A 26900-nucleotide genomic window follows, 5' to 3' on the forward strand; every position below is an offset into this window, starting at 1 on the left:
TTCATAGTACAAAAAGACATTTATATCTTAGAAATTTTGCAAAAAAAAGTCTCAAGTGGGTAATAAATATGGTATGCTGCAAGGGTGCTTTAAGTCAGTTGTAATATTTAAAATCACTTCCATTAATTCCTGGTGTTTCATGTAGGACTGCATGTATATGCTAAAAATACCAAATTTCTACTTATTATAGGGAGGGTAATCGCTCTGACTGTGCCCCCTGCCCCTCTGCTGACTTTTGAGATTTCATGAGGCAGTGTCTGCAAACTTTCAAGCATAGCTTCAGAGCTGTAGGAGCTAATACTTTTGAAAACAAACATTGAAACTAATTTCAAGAAACTAATTCTGCACTAAATATAAGCCACCATTTATTTTTTATTCTCCAAGGCAAATTGGGATGGAGATGATTCATCACATATCTTTTAAAATAGATTTGATCTGTCAGCAAACTCAGCCTCCATTGGGAACAGGGGTAGCATTTAGTGACTCAAATTCCCCATAGTTCAAAGGTGGGTTTATAAGCCACTGACTAGTTGATGCTTGAGAAATCTTCAGCTTGTCCTATCTCAGTTCATTAAGCAAAGAGGTGCACAGACCTTTTGCCCACACACACAGTCCCTTTCCTCTTCCCTTTGTGACTTGCAGCAATTAAACAAGGAAGGCTCTTATTAACATATTTCCTTGTTTCATCTGAATTGGGAAACTGATTACCAGATTTGGAACAAGCCAAGGTGTTACACCACCATTTTTAGAAAGTATTTAATTGTCCCAAACTGGTAGCCAGAGTTTCCTGCTTTAGATAAAATGGGAAACTATAAACTGTATATTTATTTCCTGCTTTAATTGCCTCTTACATGAATAATGGAGTGAAGGGGCTGTTTGTGCAAGAAAAATGATTGTGCATATCCTGGCTTAATAGGCTGAAATATTATCTGACCTGCGGCAGTGTCATTTTCCATTTCACTATATAGAAAAATTATTGCCATTGTGTAGGTGTTACAGCATTTAATACATTTATAGACCAATGAAAATAGCTCACTGAGCTGAAATAAGTGCTTTTTACAATGGTTTTTCACTTCTTGTTGACAACTTGTGTGAGGTTGTTTTTGGTGAGGTTTGTTTCTTCATAGTTTGCCTTGGGGAAGAATAGTCAAGTTTGAAATACTTGGAATTTTGTTTGGCAATAAAAAACAGGTTTTTTTCTTACTGTGAATTTCAGTCCCCATTCCTGATAGGGATGACTCCCCCTACTGGAGACAGGGAATCTTCAGCTTGCAATGTCCCCTCTAGAGGGGAGGTCTCATCCCATCTCTCCAGGCAGAGTAGCAGAGCAGAATAACACCTCAGCCCTCAAGCAGCTGCCCATACGCCAGCCCCACTGCTGGAGCACAGGACACTCAGACACAAAACATGTGGTTAGACAGCAATGCAAAAGTTAATGTCCCAGAACTCCTCCCCATATCAATCTACAAATCAACCACAGCAGCCAATAAAGTCAAAAAATTATGCAATGCGTAGAACCAGAGGAAGATAGAGGAGGGTGGAATGACACCCCCCCAATTACGATATATGTAGGTCTGCCTCTGAAGACAGTTAATTCAATGGCCAGGTTGCTCCCCAGGGCAAGCCAATGGCACAGGGTACCAATTAGTTTCCGGACCCAATTCAAAGTGCTGGTTTTGACCTATAAAGCCTTAAATGGCTCAGGACCACAATACCTTAAGGGGCATGAGGTTCATACCTCTGTATAAACCTACTTGGACCCTTGGATCATCCTCTGAGGCTCTTCTTTGTGTGCCTCCTCTACAGGAGGTCCGAAGCAATCCTGGGAATTTTTTTGAACTAAGGAAGGCCTCAGAATCAGGGGGGTTTCCCCCTTACTCATGCTCACCTGCTCTGGCAAAGAACCTGGAGAATCACCAAAGGCAGCTTGCCCGGAATCTCCAAATGCATAGATCTCCTCTGTGCCAACATCGCAAGGAGAAAGGCTGCCCTGCAGAGGCGCAGTCATCCTGTGCACAGACGCAGAGAAAAGGTGGGGAAAGCAATGCGACTGAGCACACTGCAGCAGCTGCTCAAACTCCCAGTTAGCACTGGGACCCAAAGGTGCAGGGATAATGCAGCCAGTCGAAACTGCTAGACCAACAGGTGCAGCAATCACGTCTCTAGGAGCTGCTGGGGCCATCCCAGAAACGCTGAGTTGCTGAAACAAAATGGCGTTCCTGCTTTTCTTAGAAAGAGGCAGGAAACGCAAGCTCCTGGCCCTGTGTCGCCTCTGTGGACTCCTCCTGTGCCTGCCTGGCAGTCCATTCAGAATCCAGCCGCTCCCTACAGTCTCCCCAGAGAACAGGGTGGGGGAGGAAAACGAAGAGAATGAAGTAGAAATGAATAAGCTGGGGGAGGCAGACAACAGGAAAACAGAGTGAAAAAACTCACTCAGAAAGATGATATAGCAAACAGGACGAAGGAGAGGACTAGACAAAGGGGAAATCCACACAAAACAAGCACTCAGGCAAGTGTTTGTCTTCACACACAGAGAGAGACACAAAGGCCCAGCCATCACTTGAGCAGGCAGGGTCACTGGGAGAGAAGGGGGTTGACTCCTCCCCTCTGGAGAGGACCTTGCAAACTAAATACCCTGCCTGTCTCCAGTAGGGGGAATCCTCCTCTATCAGGAATAGAAGCATCCCCCTCCGTCTGATGAACATTCTTGGCACCTTCTGCCTTACATATATGCTGGCTTTATTCTAAGGTCTTACAAGAAATGGCATGCAGTCAGTGGCTAAGTGGCTGTGCCAAGATATCCCCCTGCCCTGATCCACCATGGGAGTTGCCCGTGTGATGTGCACAAGCCACATTTTCTGTGTTTTTATCCATTGCTGCTATGTGGGAGCAAATCACAAGGAAGCAGTTTTGTGGCAGCATATATAGCAATATTAATGTGTAAATTGGTCCAAAGCTGTGTGTGTTTTAAAAAGTCTGAATACAGAATGGATGTAAGAAAAAAACTTGGATTTTTAACCAACTAATACTTGCTTAAAAGATTCATTTGTAATTGTGAGACTAGAGAATTGGTGAGTTTTAATAAGGACAGATCTTTCGACAACTTTTAATATGTTTGAAGGGGAATCTTGCTGAATTAACAGTGATACTTTGTAGGTGAAGAGGGGATTGCTGTACAATGTCTCCATTCTTATTCAGGAAGATGCAGGGGGTTGTGATGGACACATGGCCAATTGTAAAACAAGCTGTCCAGCTAGATTTCAGTTCTCTTGCCTCATTTAATTTCTGGATGTATAAGTACTGAGGAAACTAAAGGCTGAACAAATGTTGATTTAAATTGAAACTTTTAGAGAGTGGAGTCTCAAAGACATGAAGAAAATGGGCATAATTATACTGATAATGTTGTTATAGGATCTTTTAATTTGCCAGTGGGGTTTGTATTTGCCTGGAGTAATTGTTCTCAAAATCAACCTATGAAAGGGGGGGGGGGGGAGAGGTGAAACTATGAAATCCTCTTGGATTACCTCATACAGTACTAACAATTCTTAAGTGAAAGGTTGAACTGTCAAACACACCCTGTAAATAATTTCTGTAATCACCACCACCACCATCATTATCTTCATCATCATCACAGTAAAATCCACTTCAGCCCTCATTCTGTAAGGGTGACTTATGTGTGTAAGCATACAGATACAAATGTTTATCCCTGGTCCCTTTGCATAGGCTCACCTGGGTCCCTCTGAACAGGTCAGGTGTGCCTTTTTGGAAATACCCATTCCCATCCATGTCCGCTAGTAGCACACAACTGTAGCAGGATCAGGAGTGATTTTCTTTTTTGTTTCTATTGCCTAATTAAGGAATCAGTGAAACCTATCACTGAAGGAACTGCTTCCCCACATGGGGTTTGCTAGCTAATGCTTTGCACGCACAGAATGATATGTTGTGGAGCAACAGGGTCTTCCTCAATGTTCAGAAATGTGTCGAATGATCTTCACCTTGATTTAGATGTCTCATGGCTGGGTGGTGGAGGAAGGCCATGATAGGGACAGCATTGTACATATAAGAAGTGTTTCAGGCAAGGGTTTTTTTTCAACTGGAACTCACTAGAACTCAGTTCCTGCACCTATCAGGTGGGTGCCATTGCCATTCTCAGAGAATGAGGGAGGCATTCATGTTCAGTTCCTCTTTTTCTAGAAAAATAGCACTGATTTCAGGCATATTTCCAGCAAAGATGTGTGCAAGAGGTCACTTGGGCCATAGGGAAGAGGAGGATTGCAGTCCCAGATAAACTGGTGGTTTTTCTTTTGGTCCATTTTTGATTGGCATCCACAAACTGGGTTTAATCAGTAGAGGAGGAGGATGCTGAACGTAGTCTGCAAACACTGTATCCCTCTTGGCACCAGGGCTAGGTAGATCTGGATGTACATCTCTTGTCTCAGATGTTGTGGAGGATGCAGCACACTGCAGTCATGGTAGGGTCTTCCTCTCCTCTTTCAGAACAGGTGACAAGATTTCCATTCCCCCTACCCACCCCCAATCCCTGCTACCACCATCCATAAAGAGCCTTCTGCACCTTTTAAGGGGGAAATGCTGTGCCTCTGATCTCACAATGATCTCAAGCGTAATGGTTTCCAGTGGAATGAGCCCACACATTCTACTGTTAATCATCAAATGTTAAGAAAGAAATGTTTGTATGAACCCATAGGGCCCACATCTTAGGGCAGTATTTTTCTTTTTCTAGACCAACAGTTTGGTGGATGTGGCAGAAAGGAAACACAACCAAAAAGTGAAACGGTTTTTAAGAAGTGAAATATTTTTAAAGGTTTCCATTAAATCAGTTTCTAGATTAGTTAGGGCAAGTAATTGGTAGAAATGTACTGTTTCTTTCTCTGATGTGAAAAATCAGTGCTGTTTCACACACCGCAGGGTTTTATTGTTTTGGTTTTTGCTAGGCTGCCAGGTTTCTAGAGAAAGCAAACACACCATGAAACCTGGGTAGCTTTAACTTTGACATTAAAAAGTGGCATATAATCTAGTGATAGTTTGCTTCATGTGTTGCCCTGTTCAGAAACGCTTGAGGCTCCAGTCATCTCTATACTGTAATGCTTAAGTACTACAACATTGCATACCTTGGTTATTGTATATTCTTTGTTGTAAATATATAGATTTCATAGATGCATAAATCACAAAAGTAAGTTACCGGTTTATACAAAAATATTAAACATATTAAAGCCTGTCCAATATGTATATGCTACTTAAGTAAGATCCATTCAGTTGAACAGCTTGGAGGACCAAGAAGCTATTTCCCTTCATATAGTTCAGGTCTCTCTTTTTTTGGTCCTCCTTTATAAAAACGATGGAAATGTAAAAGCAGTGCAAAAATTACTAAAGTTGCAGTCCATTAGGTTTTTTTATGAAAGGTTAACATCCAGCTGTCAAATAAGAGATATTTTCAGCAATGACACTGCAGTGTGTGTGTGTGTGTGTGTGTGTGGATCACTTGTGGAAACTGTAATAAAGTCCAATCATAATTGCAATAGGATGTAGGGTGTGTCATTCTGGGAAGTTGCCACTACTTGGGTGGTTGTGGTGCTGAGATCTCTGCTTCAGTCTGCAAGTGAATCTTGGGAATTGCAACCTCAGCATGAGATCAGCAGAGAGAGAGAGAGAGAGAGAGAGAAATCTTCTATTACATACACTCCTTACAAAGACCACTTCAACTTTTCTTATCTCAACGCTATTTTAAACAAATTAAGTAAGGTGTCTGTACTGTTGATTGCATAAGTTGACCTGATTCTTATCTAAGGCACTTAAGTACTGTATGTGCTAAACACTAAAATTAAAACTAAAGGGCAGTTGACCCTTCAAAGTTAGACATTCTTTTCTCAAATATTTTATATAGAATTATATTGTTCTGCTTTATAAGTAATGATTTTTCTACATTGGAAATCTTTTTGACTCCGTAGAATAATTATCATGTATAACAGAGAGTTCTTAGAAACTATGCTACTCAAGTTTAGGTTCAGCATAATTCTGCTCTATATTTAAAGAACACTTTAAAGACCCTTCCCCTCTGCAGGGAGGTGGGACCGATTCGGATGGTCCGCCCCCGCCACTTAATGGATCCAAATGGTTTCCAGAGAGTGGTAGGGGATGCTTTATCCCATGTTGATGGCCTTTCAGCTGATTCCCTGGTGGCCCGCTGGAATGTGGAGTTAACCAGGGCCATTGACTGTCTGGCTTCAAAGCGCCCTCTCCGATTGCATGGGGCCCGGCAGCCCCGTGGTTTTCCACGGATCTGAGGGCAATGAAACAATCACTGAGATGGCTAGAGCGTCAGTGGCAGATAACTCATTCTGAAGCTGACCGGACACGGGTTAGAGCTCAATGTCGAGCCTACAAAGTGGCGGTAGCGACAGCGAAAAACACTTTCTTCACCGCCTCTATTGCATCTGCAGAAAACAGCAGCAGGAGATTATTTCAGGTGGTTCACAATTTAGCGGAACCACCTACTACTACATCCTGCAGTGATTTTGAAAAAACTTTTTGCAGATAAAAGTCGCTCAGATTCGGGAAGAGGTAGACTCCACCGTGGGAGCAGGGCTGGGGTGGGAGAGTGCTAGAGTCCTGTCTAGTCAAGTTACGTGGGATCAGTTACAATCTGTTACCTCCAAGGATGTGGACAGGCTGCTTGGACGAGTGAAACCAACCACCTGTCTCCTTGATCCTTGCCCATCCTGGCTAATAAAAGCTAGCCGGGAAGGGCTGGGCAATGAGCTTCGCAGGGTGGTGAATGCTTCTCTCTGTGAGGGAGCCTTCCCAGACCCACTGAAAGCGGCGGTTGTCAAACCGCTTCTTAAAAAACCATCTTTAGATTTGGCCAATATGGCCAACTATCTCCCAGACTCAAATCTTCCATTCTTGGGCAAGGTGATTGAGTGGGTGATTGCTGAACAACTCCAGGCACACCTGGAAGAAGCGGACCATTTGGATCCCTTCCAGTCGGGATTCAGGCCTCATCATGGGACTGAAACTGCCTTGGTCGCACTGGTCGATGATCTCTGGCAGGCTAGGGACAAAGGTGAGAGCTGTTTCCTAGTTCTGCTGGATCTCTCAGCGGCCTTTGACACCATCAACCAAAACATCCTCCTGGACTGTCTTGAGGAGCTGGGAGCTTGGGGCACTGTTATACCGTGGTTCCGCTCCTTCCTCCTGGGCCATGTTCAGAAAGTGGTGGTGGGGGATGAGTGTTCAGACCCCTGGGCTCTCACTTGTGGGGTGCCTCTGTCCTCTCCCCCATGCTTTTCAACATCTATATGCAACCGCTGGGAGAGATCATCAGGGGGTTTGGGCTGGGTGTTAATCAGTATGCGGATGACACCCAGCTCTACCTCTCTTTCAAATCAGAACCAGTGAAGGTGGTGAAGGTCCTGTGTGAGTGTCTGGAGGCGGTTGGAGGATAGATGGCAGCTAACAGATTGAGGTTGAATCCTGACAAACAGAAGTACTGTTTTTGGGGGACAGGAGGCGTGCGGGTGTGGAGGACTCCCTGGTCCTGAATGGGGTAACTGTGCCCCTGAAGGACCAGGTGTGCAGCCTGGGAGTCATTCTGGACTCACAGCTGTCCATGGAGGCGCAGGTCAGTTCTGTGTCCAGGGCAGCTGTTTATCAGCTCCATCTGGTACGCAGGCTGAGACCCTATCTACCCGTGGACTGTCTCGCCAGAGTGGTGCATGCTCTGGTTATCTCTCACTTGGACTACTGCAGTGCGCTCTATGTGGGGCTACCTTTGAAGGTGACCCGGAAACTACAACTAATCCAGAATGCAGCAGCTAGACTGGTGACTAGGAGTGGCTGCCGAGACCACGTAACACCAGTCTTGAAAGACCGACATTGGCTCCCAGTACGTTTCCGAGCACAATTCAAAGTGTTTGTGCTGACCTTTAAAGCCCTAAACAGCCTTGGTCTAGTATATCTGAAGGAGTGTCTCCACCCCCATCATTCTTCCCGGACACTGAGGTCCCGTGCCGAGGGCCTTCTGGCGGTTCCCTCGCTGCGAGAAGCCAAGTTACAGGGAACCAGGCAGAGGGCCTTCTCGGTAGTGGCACCCGCCCTGTGGAACGCCCTCCCACCAGATGTCAAAGAGAAAAACAACTATCTGACTTTTAGAAGACATCTGAAGGCAGCCCTGTTTAGGGAAGCTTTTAATGTTTAATAGACTATTGTATTTTAATATTTTGTTGGAAGCCGCCCAGAGTGTCTGGGGCGGGGTATAAATAATAAATTATTATTATTATTATTATTATTATTATTATTATTATTATTATTAGAATGGTAGATTCTTACATTCTCATTACAAAACATTTGAAGCTGTGTGAAGAGCAAGTTCTTTTTTCAAATACGAAAATTAAATATGAAATGATGTAAACAAAATAATACAAAACTGTAAGGTGCATATAGTTCAAGAGCACATCTTTTTTCCTGTGTTTATGAATGCAGCCTGAGAAGTCACTTCTCCAGTCTCTTATTGCCAACATTACAGATGATAATGCTGACTCCCCCCCAAAAAATTGAAATGTATTTTTAATGCATGAATGTATGTAACTCATTGTATTATTTTTCATAGTATAAGAAATAAGAGTTATTCCACACAGTGAAATATTATTCAGGTAGGTCTAGCTGTAACCAACAGCTGCTTTCCCCAGCTAACAGGACAGTATCTTATCCCTGCTGAACCTCAGTCCTTTAGTGGCTTAGATAACTGGAAGGCCAACACGTGCTTTGTGTCAGGGTTTGCTACCCAGTAAGCTGTGCTGCCCCCCTGATTTCCAGGGTTCATGTTCAGTTACTGTGCTCAGTAATAATGCTCATCACAGTCGTCTCAGATGGGGTTGGTAGTGTTTATGCAGCCAGTAAGCTCAAGCTAGTTTTCTAAATCCACACAAGTAAATTACGCTTTCAAAAATGCTTTTTCAAAGAATGAATGAGAGCAATGCGAGAGCAAGATTAGATGTGATGTTAATTAGGTAAATGCGGTTAACATGCACATTTTCATATGCAATAGTAGCAACCAAAAGGAAGACTAAGCAACCATATAAGCATCCTTGAGCTCCTTGATGAAAGGACAAGCAAGGTAAAAAGAAGAAGAGAGAAATTATGAATTATGCTGAAGTACATGAATAAAAATCAATAAAAATACATAGCTAACTGAGGTTCTCCCCCCCCCACAAAAACAATCCTGGCTATGCCAATGCTGAAGTAGTAGAGGGGAAGATGGGCAGTAGACTGAGATTAAGGAATGGGGGAAGTTAGTAATAAGAAAAAGAAGGGTGTCCTCAATATTCTCAATGAGTGTGAACTCATTTTCTAGCTTTGTTTTGAGTGTATTGAGCTCTGTTTAACTTAATGACATGCGAATATTTTACATAAATACAGTCAGCTTAAATTTCAGTGAGATATCTGATGTAAGACATTAATACAATTGTGTCAGTAGACAGCCACTTTTATTGAATAACACTTTAAATATATATAGACTTCGCAGGGAAAAGGTCAAAATTCTCATTACATTTGCAGGAGGGAAAAAGTTTTCCCCTCATATGTATATATTTAAATGTTTAATAGTGTCAGTAGAGCAACACAATTTTTAAGTATGGTAGAGGCAATGATCATAGTTTTGCTTTCAATGGGTGGGCATGGGGCTTCCTGGTGCGGCTGGGAAAGAATCTCTGCTACTTACGCCATCCATCTCGTATGGGACGTATATGTCACATCAGAGCCTTTGCCATTCCAGCATATGTATGCCCTGGGAAAAAGAGCCACAAGTATTTCAGCAGTTTTGCAGGATGTGGTAGCTTCCAATAATAGACTTGTTTGCCACAAGCCACAGTGCCATATATTATAAGCCAACATGCCTGTACCCTAAGCTCTGAGATATTTAAACAGCAGGGAATAAATGCCCCATCTTTCTTTGGGTTAGACATGAATTTGCACCTTGCCTTTGTGTGGGGACAATATCCCACATATAAAGCTAATAACAGCAGGTTTCCCATCTCTAAAGTCTAACCGGCTGACTGGAAGCTGCTGTGGCTCATTGGACGTCCAGGCTGGTTCACTTGGCATCAAAAACTGGAACTGAAGTTAGAGCAGGGACTTCTGTCTTTGCAAAGTCCCTCCACCCCAAGCCCTCAGTTACAAGATCAGACAACATTTGCAACAGGGATATAGCACAACACCTGTTTGTGGGGTCCTGCTTGTCCATGTGACAGGCTTCAAGAGGGAAGCCACAGTTTATAGTTGTCTTTGTAAACCCAGGGCAGAAATCCTACAATTTTTGTCTCTTAAAGACACTTTTGTTTGTACACAGTTGTGTGCATGTACAAGTGTGCCAACAAAAACAAGGCTTACCATTGCCTTCTTCCTTGTGCAAATGCTAAAAGGGGATTTGTTTTTTAATCAAAAGGAGCAAGGCAGTGTAAGCCCCTGATCCTTTCTCCAAGACACTACTGTCTCTTTGCAGGTGAGCGGTGCTTCATATATGTTGGGTGAGGCAGGTATTTCCCTCTGGCGCCGGGCTTGGGAGGGGGCTGGGCTCCCTCTTGCCCAGGCCTCCTTTCCTCTCTCTCTAGTTTGGCACGATGCGCGACTGACCAAGGCCTGAGTCAAGCAGGGAAGCCCAAGGCTGAGAGAGAGGTGCCTGCAGAAGGTCACCCAGTGAGGGCACGGATGAAGTGAAATTTAATGGAGGATTCTGGATTGGGAACTAATTCTCTAAACCACTGTAATATGTAGTGTGATTGGAAATGGGAATGGGGCGGGGAATAGTAGCTATGAGTGATATGTATATTGTGGGAGGCATTTAATGACAGCCCTGCCCTGCCCCAACCTGTGGTGGGGAGGTATTGTTTTGGTTCATGATTAAGTAATAATAAGGGACGTGGGTGGCGCTGTTTCGAGCTGTTTCGAGCCTACGCAACCAGCAAGCCGCTTGGGGTTGCTGATCGGAAGGTCGGCAGTACGAATCTGTGTGACAGGGTGAGCTCCCGTTGCTCTGCCCCAGCTCCTGCCAACCTAGCAGTTTGAAAGCACACCAGTGCAAGCAGATAAATAAGTACCGTTCCGCGGGAAGGTAAACAGCCTTTCCGTGCGCTGCTCTGGTTCGACCTTCTTTGGAGGTCTTTAAGCAGAGGCTTGACAACCATATGTCAGGAGTGCTCTGATGGTGTTTCCTGCTTGGCAGGGGGTTGGACCCGATGGCCCTTGTGGTCTCTTCCAACTCTATGATTCTATGATTCTATGATTCTACATCACCCAGAAAGGGAAGCGAACAAACGTCGGCTCCGTCTGCCAGTAAAGCGAGATGAGCGCCACAATCCCAGAGTCGTTTGCGTCTGAACTTAACTGTCAGGGGTCCCTTTACCTTTACCTTAAAATAATAATAATGATAATAATAATAATAATAATAATAATAATAATAATAATAATAATAAAGCCATTTCACAGTAGTGAGGGTTGGGAATGGCCTTTGTTTTTTATATTAAAACTGACAGCACTGCAGATCACATGCTGAATCCTTAGACCTGTTATATGTAAATGAAACAAACCCTTGTAGTGTTCACTTATCATTGTTGCCCAACTCTCCATTAGAAATTGACTTACTTCTGATGTATACTTTCTGGAATGAAAACTGTCTGAGTTGGTAATTATTGTGTCAAAGAGAGCTTTGCACCTAGAGTTGGCATGCCTAGGCATATCCAAATGTTGTAAAAGTATATTGCTATACTTTCGTTGTAGGAGACTAGTTTAAATAGTGTATTGTGATGTTTTGGGTAGTTGCAAGTTTGGTTTTAATTGTGCATGCATTGAGATTGTTTAATCTGAAATTGAGTGATTATTTAATTTCTGAATCGCTTAATATATATAAAAAATCTCTTAAGCACTATATAGAGATAAATAAATAGGCTACAATAAAAGAACTGTTGGAATTAAAATATTTTCTAGAGTGTGTATGGCAGGGGTTTGCAACAAATATGATACTTATTCCAATTCAGATTTGGCCATTTCAAAAGCAGCTTGAGTTGGCTTAGAACACTTGAGAGGCCACCACATCAGAACCCCTTCAGAAGGGGTTTGCTTAATACATGCTGTGGTAATTTTGCTATCAACGCAAGGATTTTGGCTTGGCAAACAGAACGACCCTTCTCTCTCCCCCCCGCCTTCTCCTGTGCTCTGTTCTGGGGGTTCTCCAACCTCCCCAAGCCAGGGGAGGAGAGAAACACCATTTTGTTCGTGGAAGTCCTTGCATGGGATTCCACTAACAGAACTCATTAACTGAATCTGGCCTAAAGTATAGATGTAACACCTTGCCAAACCTGCTTCACATCATTAGTTTTAAATATTGGATTGTGGCCAATTATTAGGCATTGTGTTTGAATACATACATCATAGTTAACCATGGTTCTCACTGCATAAATATATACAAAACCTATCCATTTAGGAATGGGTTATGTTTGTGTATTTTTGCCCACCTAGGAGAAATATTTTATAAAATATTTTTTTATTTTCTTACAGGTTTATGATCTAGATGGCATCCCGTTGATCCTGGATAACTGCAGCATTGATGACAATAATCCTTGTATCCTTTCAATAACTTTCTAAATTAATAAATAATTACTCCTTCTGACGTAATTTGAGCTGGAGGTGGGGTTGTAGATGTGGATGCTTTGGGGATAACGTGTGTTGTCCTTGTGCCTCAAAGTATCTTAAAACTCCCGTCTAGAGAAAACATTACTTCAGTTGTAAAGACTTCAGAGAGACATAGCACAGTCCTAGCCCACTTCCCCTCAATTGGTGGCTTGTGGGTCGGTGGTCAGTAAGAAGCAACAGCCAGTTCAATGTAGCATCAAAACAGGGTGTTGCAGAGCACTGGTAGCTTGGGATCCAAAATCCCATAGAAGCGTCCGCTCCTTGGGTCATTCAGCCATTCCCAGAGCTACAAACAAACAAAGAGCAAGGAAACTTCCCTTCAATCCTGGCTGTTGTGAGTTGGCAGGGTTTGGAATGTAGTGGTGTCCCTGCCACTCCAATCCAATGGGACCGTGGCGTAGAATTATTCTGCCCAAAGGGCAATTCTATACATAACAACTCAAAAGAAAGTCCCATTGAATCCAGTGGAACCTTTGTGGGAGTGTATATAGAATAAGCATTGGCCTATTTTAACTTCCTCCGGATTCTATCCCAGGTTGTCAGAGTTGACCGCTGACTCTAGTGTTCTGGTATACTCATTTGTTAACCTTTTACCACCAGTACTAAACCTACATTATAATTTCTACTGCCTATTTTAGGAAAAATTATAGCTTGCCTCAGAAAAGGGTTATTGTCATATTTATTTTAATTTTTAATTTTTAACACAAAAAGAATAATTACACTTTTATTAAAAGGCCATCAGTTTTCATTTTGCATAACATATTTTAAATCTTTTTCTGCGTGTTTTTTGGCTGTCTATGTTGTACTGTATTATGAGATCAGAATATCATAAAATACTATGCAAACAAGTTTGAGGGGGTAAAACACAAAACACTGAGGCTGCTTTTTTTTGACTGGAGTAGCAAATTGACAGAGAGGTTTAAATCTTTTAACTAAATACAAAAATGGCCTCTTTTGAAGTGGAGAAACTACATTATTTTTAGTCTTAAAACAAATGGGCCTGGTTGAACATTATCTCGTGTTCTCTAACTTTCTGAATATCCCAGAATCATTGTTGTCACTTTAGATTACGGATTGTAATGGAATCTAACCAAATTTGGTCATTGTAGCTCGTCTTGAAGCTTTTGCTTCAGCTGACATCTGACCAGTCAGCTGAAATGAACAGGTAGATGAGTTAGTAAGCAGCTCATCAGTTTTACATACCTTATTAAATCTGACCAGTGGAAAAAATATTTTCAACTCGTATATCTGGTATTATCTGATGAAAGAACAATAGATATTTCTGTTGTTAGGACTGGTGGAGAAATTCCAGTGGAACCACCACTAAGAAAGATGGCTGTTGGTTATTAAACTTTGTTAAAGGAGGTTGTTTTTGAAAGTGAGTATGCAGTAAATAATCTGCCTTGTAAATATTGTGTGTAATATTTAATTATTATGACTAGCCAGTAAAGCCCTCAGCCTAGCATCCATTGTATTCTTCAAAATGATATCACAAAAATTTAGGTTTAATCCCAGAATAAAAGGGAAGGGAAAATTAACAGTAAGAGACAATCATGGGCATGAAAGAAATGGAGGAAATAAGCAAAATCATCCTGAGAAATCTCATGAGTCTTATTGACTTCCTTCAGAATTCTTCGGTTGTTCATCTGAATGCTCCACTTGAAATTTATCCCAAATGTTGCTTAAAGTGAAATCCGGGGACTACTCAGAAGTGAGTTTTTTCAAAATTCTTACGCAGTTCCTTGAAAAATCTTCAACTTTTTACATATGAGAGTTCCCAAAATTTGTTTTGGGTTTAGCTCCGGATAGAATTCTTGTGGCAACTTTAGAGAGGTTTAACTGCTCTTCAGATGCTACAAGGATGGAGAATACTTTGTGGTATTGGTTACATAGTGTAGTACTACCAGTATGGCTTGTGAATAAATTCTAATGATGGAATAAAAGGAGAAGCACCATCTTTGTATGAATTAGAATATTATTTCTTATCTTTGCCTTTCTCACACATGCATATACATATACGTATATGTATGCACCCACACACTTTTGTTAATATTTAACATTTCAAACGGATTCATAGTCCTACATCATTGTGAATTCTGTTATTGCAATATATGCTGTAGATACCGAATATTTTTTCTATGGGTAGCTTCTTTCAGATGCCCAACAGGCCTCAGCCAGAAATCCGTCTTTAGTGCAGGCAGCAACCATTTTGCATGCATTCAGTTGGAGGGGTCAGGGTGGAACGGGCTTATGCCTTACCACTGACGTTTGCAATAACCTGGAACGCAGGCCCTTGCAAACGGGGGGTTGCCTGTACCGCCAGTCCCATGCTATGGAACCCTCTTCCAGCAGAGATACGGCAGGCTTTTCTTGACTTCCAGATGTCTCTTGAATCCTTTTTTTTTTCTTCTGACAGGCCTATGCAGTTGTTTAAAACCTTTTGACTAGCCTGTCATTTTATTTCTATTTTTCATGGTTTTTATATTTTATTATACACATATTGTTGTACACCACCTTGATTTTTTGTTGTTGAGAGGGTAGTGTATATAAATGCATTTATAAATAAGTAATGACAAATCTCCCAGCTTTCTACATATGGCAGCAATTGAGGCTAGTGGCTAAACTATCCAACTTTCTGACCAAAGGCACTGAGCTGAATTCAGTTTGGATACTATGAGGGCCACAAATTATATGAATTTGCCTCAGAGTGCAAAGGAAGTTTTCAGTTGAGTTAGAAAGTGAGCCCTACTCTCCTGCAGTGCAGTGTTTATTCCACCAGTTCATCCCAGTCTGTCTGTTAAATGTTGGTAAAACTTTAAATGCAATGCATTTTTAAAAAATTTCATTTATGTTGCAACCAGCTTCCTCCCAAATGGATTACCTCTTCTAAAAAGAAAACTCCCCACATTAGAAGGGAGAAACAGGGGCCATTTACTGTAGAGTAGTCCCATAGGAGTCCCTGGAACGACTTTAGAGCAGATAATTACAGGAGTGTAGTCTGAGTGATCTTGTATTCAGTTCTTGTGTTAGGTAGAGAGAAAAGGTTCTGATGATAATATGCCATTTAACGTTTGATGAAAATAAGTGGCTCTTTGACTCCAAAGACCTTTATAGTGAAGCTTCTGTGTTATGTTAACATCAGCTTGGCAAGTACTCTTGCGACCAAAATGTCGGTAATATTTGAAGAGGAAAAAGCAGGGCTGCCTTTCTGGGTGATCATTCAACTGGCTACTTAGGAGACAAAATTGGCATTGTTTGTGAAAGGAAAACCTGTGGTTTCTCTTATGCTCTCCTATTGCAATGGCGGTGGTTGATCCACACATACAGACCCTTTAGTTTGGATAAAATACTGAAAATATAAATGCGAGCTAATTTTTACATATACCCATTTGAAGAACATTTTCTGTCATTATATTCAGTCTGACAGTCATCTCAGAGGTAGATTCAAAATACTTTTGACCTCATGGCAACGGTTAGTATAATTGTGGTTTATGAAACCTCAGGTTAAATCTAGGAGAAATCAAGTTGCTATGGTCTATAACAATGGCAGTTTGTTTTGTGTCATGCCAGGAAAGACTTTCTTGGGGAAACCGATGAGCATTTCATATTTAAAAGTGTAGCTTGAGACGGGCCTCATGCTGTGAAAACAATCCATGCTGCTGAGGAGAGCAAAAAACAGGGATGTGATTAAGTTCTGAAGGAGTGAACTATAGTAGCTGCCACAAAACAGACAACTAATAGAATACAGTAGCTTTAAAATGGTGATCAAATATGAATTACAAGTACTTTTATTTGACAACAGCTATGTTTTCATAGATTTGTACCCATTGGGGGAAAAATATTCATTTGTTTATATTGTTTCTTACAAATTATAATGTAAATAACAAAAATAATACATTTGATGTAATATAGTGCATCTGCAAGACACAAACTGGCTCTTTGCTGAGGAAGGGAAAATAAATGGGGATAGTTTTAGCTTTCACATTGGGATTTTAAGCCAAGCATGCACAGTTTTCAACTCTCGAAACCAAACATAGTACGCACCAGCCCCACCAGGGGCTTATGAAACCTTTTCTGTTTGCTGCCTATCTGGGATTGCAAAAGCAGCAGTGTTGCTAAGCCCCTGGCAAGCCACAATTCACTTCTATGGGCTGCATTTGGTTTGTGGGTTGGAAACCTAGTAGGCTTGTTCATAACTTAGTTGAGAACCATTCTAGTATTAATTCTTCGAATATTTGAGTACCATTGTGGTTCCCCCACCCAGAAAGTATTTTGCTGCCCCCCCCAGTCCCCCAATAAAAAAATTAATTAAAAATGCTTTTACTGACTGCTCCGATAGATGTCTAACTGAGATACTGTGAAGCCAAAAGCTTTTTGTGCTCCCCCAAATGTGCCCATTCTTTTTAAGAAGTTGTTGTTGTTGTTTTTATTTTTAACAATGTGTAAAAAAAAAAGAAAAAAGAAAAAGCTAATGGTATGCAGCCCCCAGAGAGATAGCTAAGGCCCTTGGCCCAGAAATGGTTGGTCACATATATTTTAAGGAATGTTTTGGCTGGTTAATATTTTTTTTTAACTGCTTGATTCATCAAATACAACTAATTTTATGTAAATGTATGAAATAGCATGCTAATAATTATACATTAACAATATTATTTGAAATTAACTGTGCTTTCACCCAATCTATCTGTAATTAAACAATATCATTTCATTTGTTTTAATAATTAAGGTCAACAAATGCCAGAGGGGCCAATTGATTTACTACTTGCTAATGTTTATTTCTACCTCCAAAACATATATAGATTCACTTCATTCTCTCATTCCATTAAGATATAAACAAACTCTCATTTTAGGTAAAAGTATTAGCACTTTGTCTACCTTTCCCTGGCCCTGATTATGTTTGACATTTCTTTCTTTTTAAAAATATAGTTTTCTTAATTTCCAATACAGTGGTACCTCGGGATGCGAATGGGATCCGTTCCGGAGCCCCGTTCGCATCCCGAATGGAACGCAAGACACGACGGCACGTGCACAGGTCACGTTTTGCTGCTACCACGCATGCACGTGATGTCATTTTGAGCGTCTGCGCATGCGCGAGCAGCAAAACCCAGAAGTAACGCACTCCGTTACTTCCGGGTTGCCACGGAGCGCAACTCGAACGCGCTCAACCCGAAGCGCATTCAACTTGAGGTATGACTGTATATGACAATTACAAAAAAACAAGAAAAAATACAAAAACAAAATTCCAACTCTCCCACCTCCAGGACTGACCAAAGTCCAGTCTGCGATTTGGGTAGCTGCCATTCTTCAGGGTTATCAGTAAAGTATTTTTTAAATGGATGCCGTATTTCAACAAAATCATCTACATCATTTGTATTATACAATGCATGTAATTTCTTTCTTAATTTTTTTCTGATACAGCAGTAGACCATATATTCTGTCTTCAACGAGAGATACACAGATGTTCCAATTCTGTGTCACTAGTAGGCATGCGACAGAAAAATAGTTCTGTAACACAAAGGTCAGATTTCCCTTATTTAAAAAATAGTTAAGAATCCCAAACTTGTGGCACATTTTGTAAACACCCATTATTATAGATTCTTTCCAAGATATCGGGACTGTTGCCATTCTTAGAATGCTGTTAAACAACCTGCCCATATGGGGATCAATGTTTCAGAAAAAAATTCTTATAAAAGATACCTGGCAGAACATCTATACCATGTTTGCCATTTCTTGATATTGAATTACTTGTTATTTTTTATTTGTATATTTGCATACTTTCATAACATTGGTGTGTATTGTAGTGCTAAAATTGAAGGAATTGTGAGAACCTACAATTTATTTTAATAAAACCCTACACTATCATTAAAAGAAAAGCCCTCTTAATATTTTCATTTCTTTTACTATCACCTGCCCTAATGGTAAAGCTGGTGCCCCCACACTCATTGCTTTGGAACCAAAACGGGAGCACTGAGAAGCAAGGTGAGAGCACCAAGATTTTCAGAAATACAAAAAGTGAATCCCCACATCCTGCAACAGCCAAATGTGGACAGAGCCTGCTGGTTGTAACCCTGGCACTTAAGGAATGCTCCATGTTAGTTGGAAAGGGGAAACGGGTGGAGAGGGAATTGATTTGTGTGAATCCCTAACACTGTGGTTCTCAAAAGGTGCACCACCACCGCCACACTGGGGCAACAGGAGAGGATGTGGCAGGAAGATTCAGGGACAATCAAAGAAAAATTAAAGCATTTCAGTGCAGTGTAGTATAGTATTGTATCAAAATGTGTTTTATTTATTTGCGGAGTGTGGATAGATATATTTTCAAAATGAGAGCAAGAGCATGTGCTGTTCTTCTACTGTTCTCCGTGACCTGTTGTTGTGAACAGGAATTGTTCTTAGGTAGCTTCCTAGATGCCCCATGATCATATTCTAAGGCAGCTGTGTTCTGTGTTTTGTTTTCCAATGTATATCTTATCAATTAAAAATTCATTGTGGCACGAGCAGATTTTTATTCTGAAAGTGTGGCCCAAAGGAAAAAGTTTGAAATCCACGGTCCTAACAGGTCACGGCTGGCTGGCTGTAACAGGGAGTGAGGAATCGTCAGCCACGTTTAGCTGTAGGTCCCACTAGAACCGAAATATTGTTTGTTAAGAATTTTTGCACAACTGGCATGTTTATGTAGGTGGTAGAGAGTGTTGATGGCAGATAAATAAATTAAAGTGACATTTCACAACTCTGCATATTTCTGGATAAAGCAACTGAGTGTAAAATGCATTGTTGCATGTTGTATCACATTCAGTTATTCTGATTCCATGGATTTTCATGACAGTGTTTAAACACTGACAATTAATTGCATATGTTCCCATCTGGAGATAGATATATAATAACTCTTAAAACTGAATATCTTAGGCATGGAATGCTTTTGGCTTTACATTGTCCAAGAGTGTGATTTTTTCTTCTTCTCCTTTTTTAAACCCAAAGGATTTTTAGTTGCATATAAATTATAGGTTTCTATTAAAAACGTCACTTAAAAATATGGGCAGCCTCTGTAGCAAGAATGTATGTGCCACATACAAGCTAGCATTATACATTTGAATTTGGTGCCTGCTTTTATTTTACAAAAAGTTTTATTTTCTAAAAGTAGACATTTATAAATTGACAGACTTTCAAAGAAAGCCTAATAGGTGCCTTACTTGTGAGCTTTAAAATACGGTAATTGTCCTAAGGTGTAATAATGAAACTCCTTCCATTTTTTTTTTAAATAATAATCACAAGTCACTGCTTTGAGCTGACATTCTGCTTTTTAAGCACATGATATAAGAGCGCCTGCCTTAGGAGATTGCGCTTCTTAGGCACTGCCTTAGGTGAAGATTAAAAGCCTTAAAAACACTAAGGTGTTCCAAAGCACTTTAAAATGTAATGTGCCCCCCATCTCCAATTGTACCAACTTTCAGGTTGCATTTGTGTCCCCTCCTTTACCTGTTTATATTCAATACACTTGTGGCAGCTCTACATAACTAGGATTCTGCCAAATGCTGTCGTTGTACCCACCTTGTAGTTCGGTGACTCTGTGATTCGAGGCAAAATGGGATTTTTTTTTTGCTGTGGAATAAAAAAAGGAGAGAAAGAACAAGGAAACCAGGGAGGCCAACCTGCTGATTTCTGAGTTTTGGGGAGGTATAAGTTTGGGGTAGTTATTTAGTGGTGAGGCAAAAGCACTCTGTGCACGCTTGGAAGTACTTCTCTCCCTAGGCTGAGTTCTTGTGAGGTCACAACACATAATTAAGTCATAGGGAGGAAAAGACAAAGACTGGAGGGGGGAGTTGTAGCAATAACAGGCACAAGCTTTTATTGGGTGAAAAATTCCTGGAAGACGGAAAATAAATGGGTTATGTGGAGATCTACTCCATGTGCACTTTGGCTGTCATTTGCTTGCAGTGGAGGTCAGTTCAGTGCCTAATTCCTTTATTTTTAAAGAGCTGGGGCTTTAATCTGTGTGGGAGACGGGCATTGCTCTGTCAGCTTTTCTTCTTAATTTTCCATGTCTGGGGAGGGTACATTCTCATTTATCAATATGCCTTCGCACTCTTCAGCCACAAAATGGAGCCCATGTCCTCTAAATAGGGATTGAGCAGTCTAATTCTGCAACAGTTTCGGTTTCACTGGTGCTCAGAGGTCTGTCCTGTTCTCTCTCTCTCTCTCTCTCTCTCTCTCTCTCTCTCTCTCTCTCTGTGTGTGTGTGTGTGTGTGTGTGTGTTTAAAGAACACATTAAAACTCCACCTTCAAATTGTATGGTTTTTATACACATTTTTATATAAAATTTGCATTTTTCGATTATTTTCAATGCATTTCCCCATTAAATTATGCATTTTGTGCATTATGTTTACATAAAATGTGGATTTCTGTACACACTTAGTAAACACTGAAACCACATCACAAAATCTGGCAGACTGCGAAGTTGTATTCTGATCTTTAGGCAAGTTCCGGCTTGTTGCATTGGGCCAGTCTGCAGTTTAAAGCAGGCCTAACTAATTCCTTCTCCCTCCCTCCCTCTAAAGGAGTTGTGGATGTAAGAGTTGTGACTCTGTCCAACTGGCCATGTTGTGTGGCTAAGTCTCAATTCACCTTCATCACCTGTAGCCATTTGCTTGCATAAACTTTCAGTTCCTGTTTCAACAGGAGCATTTATTATTGTTGTTGCCCAGTAGGCCACAGCCATTGGGGTGCTGGACTCTGCCCCTGCCCCACCCACTTATAAAAGTGCCCTGGGGGGTAGGGGATGCCATACACCCCCTCACTGGTGGTGGTATCAGGTGCTGGGTTGAGCTGTTTTTAGGACTTCCTTAACCCTTGCAATATTATGAAGATTTCATTTGCCTTCACAGATGTATGCAATCGGCTCATGTTGACTGGACGTTACATCAGCCCTGCTGAGTGTGAAACTAATGGGCAAATGAATGTCCCCAAATTTGTGCTCGCTAAGGAAAACAGGGCGGGGCAGCATTTGTAGGACAAAATCAGTGGAAGGGCGTGGAAGCTTGATCCTAACGGCACCCACTGGTTCTCCTAGGTTACTTTAAGTCATAGAGCTGGAAGGGACCCCAGGGGTCATCTGGCCCAACCCCCTGCAAGGCAGAAATCTCAATGAGATCATACCTGGCAAGGTGCCCATCCAAGCTGTGCTTCTAAACCGCCAAGGAAGGAGAGCCCACTACTTCTCATGGGAACCTGTGCTACTATCAAGCAGCTATTACTGTCAGAAGGTTCTTCCTGGTTTTTTGTGGAAATCTCCTTTCTTATACAGTGGTACCTTGGGTTAAGAACTTAATTTGTTCTGGAGGTCCGTTCTTAACCTGAATCTGTTCTTAACCTGAAGCACCACTTTAGCTAATGGGGCCTCCTGCTGCCACCGCGCTGCTGGAGCACGAATTCTGTTCTCATCTTGAAGCAAAGTTCTTAACCCGAGGTACTATTTCTGGGTTAGCGGAGTCTGTAACCTTAAGCATATGTAACCTGAAGCGTCTGTAACCCGAGGTACCACTGTAGTTCCATTGGTTCAGGTCCTACACTCTGGAGCAGGAAAAAACGAGCAGTCCTTGGAGTCCAGCTGTGAGAAAAATGATTTGGGGAGCATTTCAAGGGGAACAGCAGGCAATTAACCACCCTCTGCCAGTCTACACTTTTTTACTGGAGCCAAACTGTATCTCACACTTTTTAAATTAAAGGTATAGTTAACACCAGCTCTTATTTTAAAGGAAGAGTGGCCATGTGGGGGCATTGGTTAAGTTTTCCACCAACCCCCTCCCTGGGTGCTATTTGTGCTCTAAGATCCTGCAGTGTGAACATTGAAGAGCACAAAATTTTCAGTGGGAAACTAGCACAAGATCTCAATCTGGATGGGGGAACTGCATGGTTGCCTGATAAGCTGCAGTTCTTTTGGAAAACACAAACACTTGCACGTGCGTGTGCACACAGGAGCTCTCTTTTTTCAACTGAGTGTTTAGGAAAGTGGTATCTTTAGTGCTTTATAGGCTGAGATTGGGAATGCAATGGAAGGGTTGTGCAAAATCTGAGAGAAAATCTAATTGAAATCAGTAAGACTTGGCATCAAGTAAATATTCATAGGATTTTACTGTGAAATATGTAAAATTGTAATTGAAGACACAGAACTGAACTAATTTAGGGGGGGGGCTTTCCTATATTTTTTCATAGGAGATCCTTGTCATATGATTAACAAGATTCTGCATGCTGCAGTGCTATGCATTTGTATGGTTTTCTAGAAATGTAAAGCAAACCTGCAAAATTGGGTTTACTGTGATTGCTGTGTTTTGTTTTATTTTGTGAGGTTTGGCAACAAATGGACTCATGCTCCTATTTGTAGTAACTATGGAAACTTCAGAAGCACTCTCTTTCTAAGGCTGATTATACAATAAAGTGCTTAAAGTGTTGGTCGGATTATGGACTTCAGAATATGTTCAATTTTCTATCTGTCTTTTGGGTAAGAACAAGAGGGTAATGTGAATATTAATTGGGGACTCGCTTTAATCTCTCGTGACACTTAAGTCTGTATAGGTCTGCACCCAGCCATCCAGAAGTCTCAGGCTCACTCAGCATGTTAAGAGCAATCATACATATTCATGACTCTCCATTGCGAGAGTGCACTAGGGAAGGAGAGAGCTGTGAGCAGGCTACAGCACACAAACCTTCCCCCAAGCCGGCAATATACTGGTAGTAGGAAAAGGGGGATATGACAAACACAGAAGCCATGTGACACTTTATAATTTATATCATGGATTTGTTTTGTTTATAGCACTTGTATTGTTCAATCACACTCTACAGCAGTATACTTTAACTGTAATTTAATTTTAAGATCTCTGCCCTTGCAAATGTTTGAAGACTTAATTAGCAGGCCACTTCATGAAGCTGATGTTCTCTACATGGTGGTCTTTTTTAAAAAAATAAAAGTTTATTGGCATAAACACATACAGAATACACTAAACTTGAAAATGCTCTGTTAAAACAATAACCTGCTTTTTCCAACCCTTTGTTTAGTTACTAAGAGCCCCTGTTCAGGGCCCCAATGCACTGACATAGGCATGTCCATCAAGAAGTGCCTCCATGTGTCTGCCATACTGCTGGTGGCATTTCTGCTAGTGTTTCAGGACAGGGCAGAACTGGGCTGGTTAGGGATCTGCTGCCATTGTGATGGCAACAAGTCTGATCCATCCCTTCTTCATGGCTCCTGCCCTTCCACCCCAGCCAATATGTGCGGTGGGACTGTGGATGGGACAGTGGCTCCATCGCTCTATTAAGCCCTGCTGCTGCAAGTCTGGGTCACTCTCTTATAATTAAAACTATAGTATTTGGTACTCATGTTTATATTGTGGGTGCAATAAACCCTTTTGGATTGTCCTAACATGGCAAATATCCTCAATGGTCTAATTTTTCATACTAAAAGCAGTCAATTGTACATTGCAACGAGCTTTTAAAGAAACAACTTCCTAGCATTCTTTCTTCCAGAAAGCTATACTCAAGTCAATCAGATGCTAATAATGTGCTGCTGAGTGTCATGTGACCATAATTAGAATCTGTGACACTTGGAGATCCCATTGATCACTTTCCATTTTTGCCAAGTTGACAATATGGTACAGCTCTCTGAAAAGGTCTTCATGTTCTCTGTGCTAGTAGTGAATAAAATCGGTGGAGCTCTGCTTCAAATCTGTTCTTGGATTAACATATTGCCAAAATAGCATTAGCTTGGGTAAACTAGCACTGTGTTACTTTCCACTGCCAGACTACATGGCTGTCTTTGTTTCCCTCCTCTGCATTATATCCATCTACTTATCTTTCCTCATTTCATTAATTAGGACAAATCTCTGGTCATAAACAGTTGTGTTTCATGCTTTGGTCTGAGGTTGTTAGAGGGAATTCACAATAAAAATTAGTAGTCTAGTATACTCAAAGATCCAACTTCAAACTAGGCTTTTCTTGTTTATTAAATTTACATGGGATACACAGCAGTGGTCCATGTTGACCAATACTCCTCCATACTTTTCTAGTCTTCACTCTTTTGACTGGTATTTTTGCCACACCCAGACTCCAGACAGCTCTGCTTATGCCCTGCAGGTGAATGGCCATGTGGAACTTAGCAAGAAACTATGAAGGATATGAGTAAATTATGCACAGCTTTCTCTTGTATGTGAAGCTACATGTAGCAAATAATTGGTGCCCTGCAGGCATTTTGTTCTTGCATGGAGAGTTGGAATTCCTTGTCTCCTCTGTAGGTGTTTTTGAGAGCAATTACATTTTGTGACATAACACCTTGCTTGCAGCATTTAAGCAAATAGTTTTAATGGAATGCTCAGGATGTAGTTTATTGATGATGATGGAAATTATTAAACCGGGATCTAACATTTGCCTGAAACTTTGCTTGAAGGGAGACCACCATGAAAGAGGAATGGATCATTGCAGGCTATCCTAGCTCTAAGTGTCTTTCCAAAACCAGTAGTTATAGTTTGGTGACTTTAAAAAGGTAATTCGTTTTTCATTTTGCAGAAGCAACACATGTCAAGAAATAACTTAAATATTATAAACAAAGTACAACCAATAATGCTAAAATATAAGTATACATGATAGAACATATTAAAATATGGAAAATATGCTTGCAGGCTTCCCATTGCCATCTTATTCGCCACTGGGAACAGAGTTCCGGACTAGTTGGGCCTTTGGCATGACCTAACAGGCTATGTTTATGTTTATGCTATTAAAAATATAAGGGGGGGGGAGATTTTGGTCTGGATGCATTTTTCTTACACCTAATTTCCTGCATTAAACCTTCTTCCATACTAGGTTCATGTTGAATATTTTGGTCACACATTTGATTTTAACTATAATTCTGTACATAGTCATGAGGGCTTCTACTTTGTCCTTCATAGCAGTGGCATACACGTAGCTGAGTACAGGACCATGGCCTGTTTTTCGGATATCTGTGAACTGACATTCCCTTAACACAGACTTTTGGGTGGTTAAAGTGACTTTTGTAAATGACAATATGGATTTAATCAGTCTGTTTAATTTATTGAAATACAAGTATTTGTAACATGTGCCGCATAATATATACATAAACTGGAAATGAACATGGGATAAATTCCTTAACTCTTTTCAACAGTTGTAAGCCAGTGGGCAGTATATACAATTCGCAACCTCACGGAACAGAATGAAAGAAACCAAGAACTCATTGCACGGATGGAGCAGCAGGGACTGGCTGACAATTCTGTCCTGGAGAAGATGGGATTGAAAGTTGAGAAACAAGATCAGAAGTTGATTTTGAGATCCAGTGGAAAGACACCACATCTATAAGCAACTGCAGTGTGAATGGTTTTCATCTGTTTTGCTCTGGATACGATACCAATGTAGTATAAAATAGACTCTCAACCAGATTGTTGGCATTATTTCTTACCAAAATCAAAGGTTAATTTTAAACCTTCCTAGACTGTATAAAATGTTAGTACCAAATAAACTGCAAATCCCAAATTATGAATACCTGGCTGATAATTTGTTCACTCTTTTGTTCCATTAATTAAAAGTATAATGTATCTACCAAACTAATTCACAGCTGCTAGATGTCTGGAAGCGGTTGGAGGATGGATGGTGGCTAACAGATTGAGGTTGCATCCAGACATGACAGAAGTACTTCTTTGGGGAACATGGTGTGGGTGGGTATGGGGGACTCCCTGCTCATAGCTGTCCATGGAGGTGCAGGTCAATTCTGTGTCCAGGGCAGCTGTCTACCAGCTCCATCTGGTACACAGCCTGAGACCCTACCTGCCTGCAGACTGTCTCACCAGAGTGGTACATGCTCTGGTTATCTCCCGCTTGGACTACTGCAATGTGCTCTACATGGGGCTACCTTTGAAGGTGACCAGGAAACTGCAATTAATCCAGAACGTGGCAGCTAGACTGGTGACTGGGAGTTGCTGCCAAGACCATATAACACCAGTCCTAAAGGATCTTCACTGGCTCCCAGTATGTTTCCGAGCACAATTCAAAGTGTTGGTACTGACCTATAAAGCCCTAAACAGTCTCAGTCCAGTGTACCTGAAGGAGCGTCTCCACCTCCAACATTCAGCCCGGACACTCAGGTCCACTTCCAAGGGTCTTCTGGTGAGAAGTGAAGTTACAAGGAACCAGGCAGAGGGCC

At 41.3% G+C, this 26900-nt stretch overlaps 1 protein-coding gene across 3 annotated transcripts in view; it reads left to right on the forward strand.

Moving 5' to 3' along the window:
• Positions 1-26233, forward strand: part of ATXN10 (ataxin 10) — a 64472-nt gene extending 38239 nt beyond the window's left edge. The window contains exons 10-13 of one of the 3 annotated variants that reach the window (XR_014548634.1): positions 12568-14080; positions 24760-24871; positions 25137-25232; positions 25869-26233. Coding sequence is in view for 1 of the 3 variants with exons in the window: in XM_083615816.1 (XP_083471942.1) it covers positions 12568-12631; positions 25869-26059 (255 nt within the window). In the remaining 2 variants the exon portion in view is untranslated. The remainder of the gene's footprint in view (positions 1-12567; positions 14081-24759; positions 24872-25136; positions 25233-25868) is intronic. The other 2 variants (XR_014548635.1, XM_083615816.1) reach the window with 2 other exon arrangements.
• Positions 26234-26900: the final 667 nt, after the last annotated feature.

Source organism: Podarcis filfolensis (genome assembly GCF_964270895.1).
Source record: "Podarcis filfolensis genome assembly, chromosome: 5".
NCBI lineage: Eukaryota > Metazoa > Chordata > Lepidosauria > Squamata > Lacertidae > Podarcis > Podarcis filfolensis.